The sequence below is a fragment of the Temnothorax longispinosus genome, chromosome 1 (assembly GCF_030848805.1).
Source record: "Temnothorax longispinosus isolate EJ_2023e chromosome 1, Tlon_JGU_v1, whole genome shotgun sequence".
In the NCBI taxonomy this organism is placed as follows: Eukaryota; Metazoa; Arthropoda; class Insecta; order Hymenoptera; family Formicidae; genus Temnothorax; species Temnothorax longispinosus.
In genome coordinates this window covers 28300917-28310512 of record NC_092358.1, presented here as the reverse complement: position 1 = coordinate 28310512, position 9596 = coordinate 28300917, and the positions used below count along the sequence as shown (strand labels likewise).

The following is a 9596-nucleotide window of genomic DNA, read 5'->3' as shown; positions in this document are numbered from 1 at the left end:
GGTTTCTCTGTTTCGGTTTTCTAGCTAACAAAAGTATCGCGGTATTGCGCAAATTAGTTTTTTCGGTTCCGGTTTATCAAAATTTTTTTATTTGAAATTTGTATTAAATTAAATTATTTACATATTATTAGTTTTTTATTTAATGATTTACTTTTAATACGTAATTAGGATAATAATTGTATCAATAATTATGTGCAAAGCATTAATGGACTTTAATTTAAAATTACAGATCTATTTTTTACATACTATATATTTTGTATTTTGACAATTAGTAGTCCTGAGTAATGAGGAGGGGAGGGAAGTGACTGACCACTTTTATTTACATAAATTACAAAAATGTAGGATTTGAATAATATATTTAATATTATAATGTGTTGTACAGCAGAGATTGATAATCGCATCGTCGACAGACGCACGTCGTAATTCGCTCGCTGTTCGGACTCGACTCCCTTTATGCTCCGCTCTCCGCTCGCGGCCGCATAAACAAAAGATAACACATAACTTGATTTACACGATGCAACACAAATAAAATATTTTATAAAATAATTTATTTAATAATTGTAGTTGTTCACCAATTATTTCCGATTATTATGATGTAATGGTATTAAAATATTAAATATGCAAACAATTAATTATATAATATAATAAAAAAAATTTACTCACCAGTCGTTGTTTCGTCGCAGTCGGTTGGCTCCGCCACTGCTCCAACACGACAGTCTATAGTCGATCTCACACGGCACTTGTAAATTTCACAAACGCGATATACTTTCACAAGCGCAAAGTACGATTATTCCGATCGAATGATTTTGATTGTGACGAGCGCGAAATAAAATTCTACGAGACGGTTTTGTCGAAAAAATTCGAAGTTGCTTTGACGGGACGCGCCGCATATTTTTTCGAGAGAAGACGACGTCGCGTTTTACGGCGCTGGTTTTGATTTCTTGCGCAGTCTTCTCTTCTCGTTTTCCCAGTATTTGGCGAACACGAAGCAGTTCAGATTTTCTGTGCTTTTATCTAAATCTGACTGATCGCTTGCGATCATTACATTTTATTTTTTCGAAAGAATATAATCCGACCCAAGTTTATGACCAATGGCAAAAGTGGTTTTCAAAAACTCAAATGATAACTTATAATACAAATCTACAATAATATCATTTATCTAAATTATTCTAATAATTCTGTGAGGTCTCGCAGATCCCATCCACATTTGTCATCGTAACTTCAGCAAGAATTCAATTTATTTATTTATTTATTTTTTTAATTGATTGAGAATCGATCAATGAATAGGCCCATAATGTATAAAAGTCAATAGAATTAAATCGATGCGTTCCGTTTCACGCATGATGCGCATAATGCATCATTTATCCTTGTCGTTCACCGAATGTTAAACAAGGATAAGTGATGCATTATGCGCATCATGCGTGAAACGGAACGCACTCCTAAGAGTTTCGAGATATGCGAGTAAAAAGAAAAGAATATAGGGAACAAAAGTCCAGAAACGCGAAAAAAGGAAGTTGGGCTGGGATCTTGGAGTTTTCACTGTGTATACCTAGGGTTAACAAGCAGCACTGCGCTGCTGCATTCTCGATGCTGCATACCAAGGAAGAAATCGATATAATTCATATTTTTATTTAAAAAACTGTATGCAGCACACGGAAAGAATGGTTTTGCTGAAGTGTCTAAAAATTTAGCTGAATACAAATCTGAAAGTAATTTTGTTGGATCATCAAAATAATTATGTAGAACACCTAAACTGATTGCTAAAATGTCAAAATTTTTTACAGCATTAGCATTATCATATTTCAGCGACTTACTATAATTATTTTGATGGTGCAACAAAATTATTTTCAGATCTGTATCTAGCTAAATTTTTAGATACCTACAGTCGACCCAACTGGCCAAATTAATACTTTTACATATAATAATAATTTAGCCAGTTGGGTCGAACCAAAACGACTGTTGTTTTGAATTATATACTGGCGACGGAAGTTACTTGTTTTGTTTTTAGATACCTACTTCAGCAAAATCGTTCTTTCCGTGTACATATTTTTATCAGGATTTAAATATCGTTAATATATAGATATCACTAATGTAAAATGTGTATAAAATAAGTCAGTTGTTGCGATTTGTACACTATACTTTCTAAGATCATGGATACGATAAAGTCTCCATCGTTTCCAGAAACATATTAATATATGATTCAAATGAATGTTACGCGTTAAACTGGTTCGCAAATAAGTGTAGTGAATTTTATATATGTACTAGTAAAACATTTAACGTTTATCTACCACTACTATGATGTATCCCCCTGAATCAGCTTTATCATTAAATTCCACTTTGGATGATATATCAGTTAATTAGAATCTCGACATCTATGTTTCAGTATCATGTAAAATGATACAGATACGCTTATAATAGATTGTAAGTTCGAAATTTTTCACGATCTAATAAATAAAACTGTACGTATGAATATAGAATCATCCACAGTAGTATTATATTTAAAGGGGTGAAACATTTTGAAGACTCGACCGTTGAATTTGAGTCTAAGGATGAGAAATCAGTGAAATTTATGGAGAAGAACAGTATGTTATATCAAAAGAATTGTTGTACGTCACCAACAGTAACTATTTTAAGAATATATATTTTACACATGAGGGAAAAGAGAAAGTTATGACAAATGAATTAATGACGCGTAATGAGTTAATATTTATTTTAAAGTAGATTAGTGTAAAGTAGATTATGGCATTTAAAATTATCATGTGAACATTATTTGTTACACTTTGTGAATCGCTTATTACCTTTTGTGAATTATGGCAGAAAGGATAAAAGGTTTATGGACATATTATAGTTATCTCACGAATCTCACGTGTTGGCGCTGAACGACCCTCCTTAAGAGTTTCAAGCTCATTGAAGCATGCGATTATCTATCACTTTAGTCGGGGTGTCGAAGTTGGCCGGCCTTGCAACGTGGGAGAAGCGGACGCGATTCCCGCCACCGCTGCGAATCTAGCCCCGGCGCCGGGTATGCTTGAAACGCAATGCCAGTGCACTACGTTTGACACACATGGATATCCATTCACGAAATAACTTATTACTATTTATTTCTATTTTAATTTGACACGGCTACTGGGGGCAAATCTCGTGGAGACCGTGGACATATTCGGACGTGTTTTGTCCTGAATAATTTTTGAAGATTGCTAATGCCATCAGCGCTGAGATTAGATTGAATCTTTCGAGTCTGTATTTATTATCTTCGACTTGTTCTTGGCCGTTATGTGATCCCGAGGAGGATTAGGTGCCATCAAATCAAAGAAGAAGAAGAAGGCTATACTGGGGGCCACGGCACGAGTCTCGTGCGTCAAGAGGCGTAATCTTTTCTATACCCGATAACTGGCTCCTACTCTCAAGGGACCAGCTATGCACTCACTGGGTGTCTCCGTACTAATCGAGTCACCACTCTCGCATCGTGCGTGCACCATCCGAGAACCCGGGCATGAAGATTCATTCTTGACTTTTTCATAATTACTACGTGTTGGAGAGCAAACGGATTGACAACCGAGAGCTCTCTAGATAACCGTGCCCTTTCTTGGCCCCACAACTCGCCATGGACAGCGGTACTTGGGCCCGTATCACTACAGGACTTTAGTGGTGCATTCAGATCGCAATTGACGTCGCTTGGTTACTGCAGAGCGCGCCGACTAGTCGACATCAGATCTTGTGATCGAGCCGTACTGAATCAGAACAGCCCCATTGCAACGTTCCAGCAAGACCACTGGGAGGTGGGCGCATGACCTGACTGGGAGAGGCTATATATTCGCGTCACCAGACCAATTGAAGCATGCGATTATCTTTTACTTTAGCCGGGGTGTCGAAGTTGGCTGGCCTTGCAACGTGGGAGAAGCGGACGCGATTCCCGCCACCGCTGCGAGTCGAGCCCCGGCGCCGGGTATGCTTGAAACGCAATGCCAGTGCACTACGTTTGACACACATGGATATCCATTCACGAAATAACTTATTATTATTTGTTTCTATTTTAATTTGACACGGTTACTGGGGGCAAATCTCGTGGAGACCGTGGACATATTCGGACGTGTTTTGTCCTGAATAATTTTTTAAGATTGCTACCTAATGCAATCAGTGCCGAGATTAGATTGAATCTTTCGAGTCTGTATTTATTATCTTCGACTTGTTCTTGGCCGTTATGTGATCCCGAGGGGGATTAGGTGCCATAAAATCAAAGAAGAAGAAGGCTACTGGGGACCACGGCACGAGTCCCGTGCGTCAAGAGGCGTAGTCGTTTCTATACCCGATAACTGGCTCCTACTCTCGAGGGACCAGCTATGCACTCACTGGGTCTCCGTATTAACCGAGTCACCACTCTCGCATCGTGCGTGCACCGGACCATCCGAGAACCCGGGCATGAAGATTCATTCTTGATTTTTTCATATTTACTACGTGTTGAAGAGCAAACGGATTGGCAGCCGAGAGCTCCCCAGATAACCGTGCCCTTTCTTGGCCCCACAACTCACTATGGACAGCGGTACTTGGGCTCGTATCACTACAGGTTCTTAATGGCGCATTCAGATTGCCATTGATGTCGCTTGGTTACTGCAGAGCGCGCCGACCAGCCGACATCAGATCTTGCGACCGAGCCGTACTGAATCAGAACAGCCCCATTGCAACGTTCCAGCGAGACCACTGGGAGGTGGGCGCATGACTTGACTGGGAGAGGCTATATATTTGCATCACCAGATCAATTGACTCTAACTCTAGGCTCAAAGAAACTCGTGCAGAGAATCAAAGGCCTAAGACAGCCTAACTCGTTCGATACAATACGACAGTGCCCGCACCAGCGCAGTTTTCGAGCCACTCGGATCGCCGGATCCTAACACGGATCCGCCACTTTTTTCGCGCTCCTTTTTGCCGATTCACAAAAGGTAGTAGCCTTGCCACTGTTAACAACGTGGACGGGAGCGAGGCCGCCGTGGCCAGCGTGATTACCGGTAGTAGGTCCGACGCACGTTGCACGTAACTTTCTTCAACTTTTTAATTTGTCATGATTATCTGTACTTAATGCATTAAATTATGCGTTTTACTCATTGATATTGTTTAACAATAATCTTATCGTTGCCTATTAAAAATGCAACGATAATCTTATCATTGCATCTTTAATACGCGTATATATATATATATCGATGCTGTGAGATTTATATCAATATTACTCGTATAAAGCCGGATACTCACTAGGACCGTGCAACGTGCAACGCAACGGTTGCTACAATTTGTTCACAATGTGTTTGTTCGGAAATAAGACGTATTCACTAGTTGCAGCAATCGTTGCGTTGCACGTTGCACGGGCTTAGTGAGTACCCGGCATAAGATGGCTAATAGAATGGCTGGTATACCTACATATACAAGTATTGTTAGCGCCTAATCGCTGCACTTTGTTTGCTCTCGAAGGAATGTACGCGCTCGAGCTCGTGCACCTTCTGACATTGCAACACAATGCGCAGTGTGATGTATAGGTATCTCTCAGGGATCCTCGTGACCGATTTGCCGGAAAGAATCGCAAGTCTGTACACGGAAAAAAAGAAGTTGCTTCAATTAAATGTCGATGTCACGGGCTGCCACGAGCATATGTAGTTAATTCAATTGGATATTATTGGATCAAATAATTAAAAAATTTATCTGATGTTTTTTGTTTATTAATATTGATGTGTTGCATCAATAAATTTTATCTCAATAACACTGATGCTGTTGATATAAAAAATGATGCTGTTGATACATTTTTTTCCGTGTATATTTCCCTTATTACCTGTAGCATAGCGTGACCTTGCGATCTCGTAATATCAGGAATTGAGCGCTAGTCAAGCGAAAAGCATTAGAACTTCTCAACGTAAATCGTGTAGATACTCTTCGAAAAGAAGCTGAAACTCTAATCAGAACTATCGAATTTTAAAGTAGGAGTGCCAGCTTCACACCCGTCGGATTATATCCTTTCGCGAATTTTTAGAGCTATGTCAACGACAGGAAAAATAAAATGTAATGATTGCAAGCGATCGGTTTCGATCGGTCAGATTCAGATGAAAGCACAGTAAATCTGAACTGCTTCGTGTTCGCCCCAAATACTGGGAAGACCCCTGTTGAGCTGGCGCCCTCCTTTGCAGATATTAAAAAACAAATAGCGCAAAATTACAAGCTATTTATGAGCTTTCATATCCCGTAGATTAAAATTTTTAAGCTCGTCACACTGAATAGGAATTTAATATTTTTTATGCAGTGGCTGAGTCAACGTTTAAAAATATATATTGAATTGATCTTTACGGCAGAATTAGGAGCTATTTATGAGCTTTTAAAGTGATATAATTTCGATTTTTGATCTCATCCTTTTAACCCCGAAACAACCCTTTAATTGATTCAACTCAAGAGAAAAATGTTGAGCAGAGAATCAAAGACCTAAGACAGCCTAACTCGGTCGATACAATACGACAGTGCTCGCACCAGCGCAGTTTTCGAGCCACTCAGATCGCCGGATCCTAACACGGATCCGCTACTTTTTTCGCGCTCTTTTCTGCCACGATTCACAAAAGGTAGTAGCCTTGCCACTGTTAACAACGTGGACGGGAGCGAGGCCGCCGTGGCCAGCGTGATTACCGGTAGTAGGTCCGACGCACGTTGCACGTAACTTTTAACTTTTTAATTCGTCATGATTATTTGTACTTAATGCATTAAATTATGCGTTTTACTCATTGATATTGTTTAACAATAATCTTATCGTTGCTTATTAAAAATGCAACGATAATTTTATCATTGCATCTTTAATACGCGTATATATCGATGCTGTGAGATTTATATCAATATTACTCGTATAAAGCCGGGTACTCACTAGGAGCAACGTGCAACGCAACGGTTGCTACAATTTTTTTACAATGTGTTTGTTCCGGAATAAGACGTATTTACGCAGCAACCGTTGCGTTGCACGTTGTACGGTTCTAATGAGTATCCGGCATAACAAACTCCCTCCGTGATTATATCTCCGATTTAAGATGAGCTTAGTATACTCTCAACGCAAATACGTGTGTTAGAAATTCGCGGTTGACTTATGGCCGCTGGACATTAGTATACTCTGCCTGTTGCGTTTCGCCGCAAAACCTAAGGCCGGGTACTCACTATATAGGACCGTGCAACGTGCAACGCAACGGTTGCTACAATTTTTTCACAATGTGTTCCGAAATAAGACGTACTCACTAGTTGCAGCAATCGTTGCGTTGCACGTTGCACGGTCTTAGTGAGTACCCGGCATAAGATGGCTAATAGAATGGCTGGCAAAAAATGATGCTGTTGATACATCATTTTTTTTCCATGTATATGTTACGGGCAATTTGATAAATTGGGCATTATGCATAATGGCCGGGCATTATGCATAATTCCCAATTTGTTCGGCCAATATGATTAATAGAGAAGAATTAATCAAATTGCCCGGTCATTATGCATATTTCCCAATGCTAAATGGTCATTTTGATAAATCATCTCATTTGAGTTGATTTTCGGCAATCTTAAGCCTCTTGCACAATAGGCGATAGCGATAGCGACAGCGACAAAGTTGCGAACAAAGGTATAGCTTCGGGGGAGGTGCGGTAGTCCCGAAATAGTTCACGCATACACTTTTCACGCGAACCGAGGTTTACGCACACCCCCCCGTGCTTTCGGGGGAGGTGCGGTAGTCCCGAAATAGTTCACGCATATACTTTCTACGCGAACCGAGGTTCACGCACACCCCCCCCGTGCTTTCGGGGGAGGTGCGGTAGTCCCGAAATAGTTCACGCATATACTTTCCACGCGAACCGAGTTGTGTTTTGGTAAAGCATATAAAGTTATAGAAGTTGTGATTTTCTTTAAAGCAGGGCACACACACGTATATATTAGTTATGTATGCCTTCCAATGCCCGGTCATTATGCATATTTCTCAATGCTAAATGGTCATTTTGATAAATCATCTCATTTGAGTTGATTTTTCCGGCAATCTTAAGCCTCTTACACAATAGGCGATAGCGATAGCGATAGCGACAGCGACAAAGTTGCGAACAAGGTATAGCTTTATTGGCAACCTTGTCGCTGTCGCTATCGCTATCGCTATCGCCTATTGTGCAAGGGGCTTGTTAGTGACGCGCTTTAAACAGTTAAATAGTTTTAAAGCGCGTCACTAACCTACATCTCGCTTCGCGGGGCAGAGCGACACTTTTTTCTGCCAGATTCGGTCGTTTTGTGCAAAAACGCGTCGATTAAGCCTAAGTTCAACGAAATCGGTGAGAAGGCCACTATTCTGCACATTTACCAAATAATTTATTAATTTGTCTGTTATAAATTATGTTTAAACACAAAATATAAAATATTTTAGTGCATGAACTCATTGTAAGTAAGAAAGTTGAAATTATAGACAGACTGCCATTCTTTTCAGAAAGATATTTTAATATGTTAATCACATTTCCCACTTGTCTGTGGGCATTATGCATAATGACCGGTCAGTTTGATTAATTTGAACATTTTTGCTTTTATTATTCAAATGTCCCGAAAGAAGCGGGCATTATGCATAATGCCCGGCCATTATGCATAATGACCGGATTAATCAAATTGCCCGTAACATATATATTACAAGCATATATTAATCTGTATAAATAACAATATTTATATATTTATATCGTGGGTCGTTATATTTGGCATAAATTAAGTTCAAGACTAATACGTGGAGAAAATTTAACGTTGCAACATTTTCTCCGAGACATAATAACTACTTCTACAAAAATAACATTTTATTTTCAGAATTTCGGTATGATTGACTGAGTTCTAGCTTTTCTCCTATTAGATATTGAGCCTAACTAAAATAAAAAAGTTGATTAATTTTCATACAATGAAAGTTGACACTTTATATATTTTGGAATTCTATCTTTTATATTTAATCGTCAAAAATTTTTTTGCTTTTTGAAATTTTGAAATGTATCTTTAAACATATCTTTGGAGAAGAACTAGAATTCTATTAATTACATCGAATTCTGAAAATTATGAAAATTATGAAGTGATGTTTACTTCATAAAGATGAAGTTGTCTGAAATTTCATAACGCTTACAAAATATGGAAAAACTTTGGCCAATAATTATCCATATAACGTTTGCGATAAGTAATACAAACAGTAATTAATAATTTGATAGAAGGAATGTATGTGTAATCAATGTTAATGATTATTATGTAATATTTTGTTTCGAAATATGTCCTCAAATCAATCTTTTTTTGTACTTTCAAACAAGCATGAAATCTTGAGGCTCGCGATTACATACTTTTCGGAGAAGTTAAATTTTTACCTTTTCATACAGATATTTGATTTTATTCTTCGATGAAGCCGTATCCCGGCAGAATATCTGTCCTCCTAAGTGCGTACCTCTGCACAGGCGTGGTCTGCGCCATCAGACTGCGTCCATGGACTTTGCTAGGCGGCGCAGGTATCTGTTTAGGTAATTCGCTAGACGTGACCATGGAATTCTCCGTGGTCGACTGTTCGTCCGCGCCGTAAGACGTTGCTTGATCGTTCATTTTGCCGATCT

General features: G+C 39.0%; 1 protein-coding gene across 1 annotated transcript in view; it reads right to left on the bottom strand.

The window, feature by feature from the left end:
• Positions 1-9080: 9080 nt before the first annotated feature.
• The window catches only part of LOC139814926 (uncharacterized), a 3056-nt gene continuing 2540 nt past the window's right edge, over positions 9081-9596 (bottom strand). Inside the window, exon 4 of the mRNA XM_071781486.1 lies at positions 9081-9594. Coding sequence (XP_071637587.1) covers positions 9379-9594 — 216 coding nt within the window. The 3' untranslated portion in view covers positions 9081-9378. The remainder of the gene's footprint in view (positions 9595-9596) is intronic.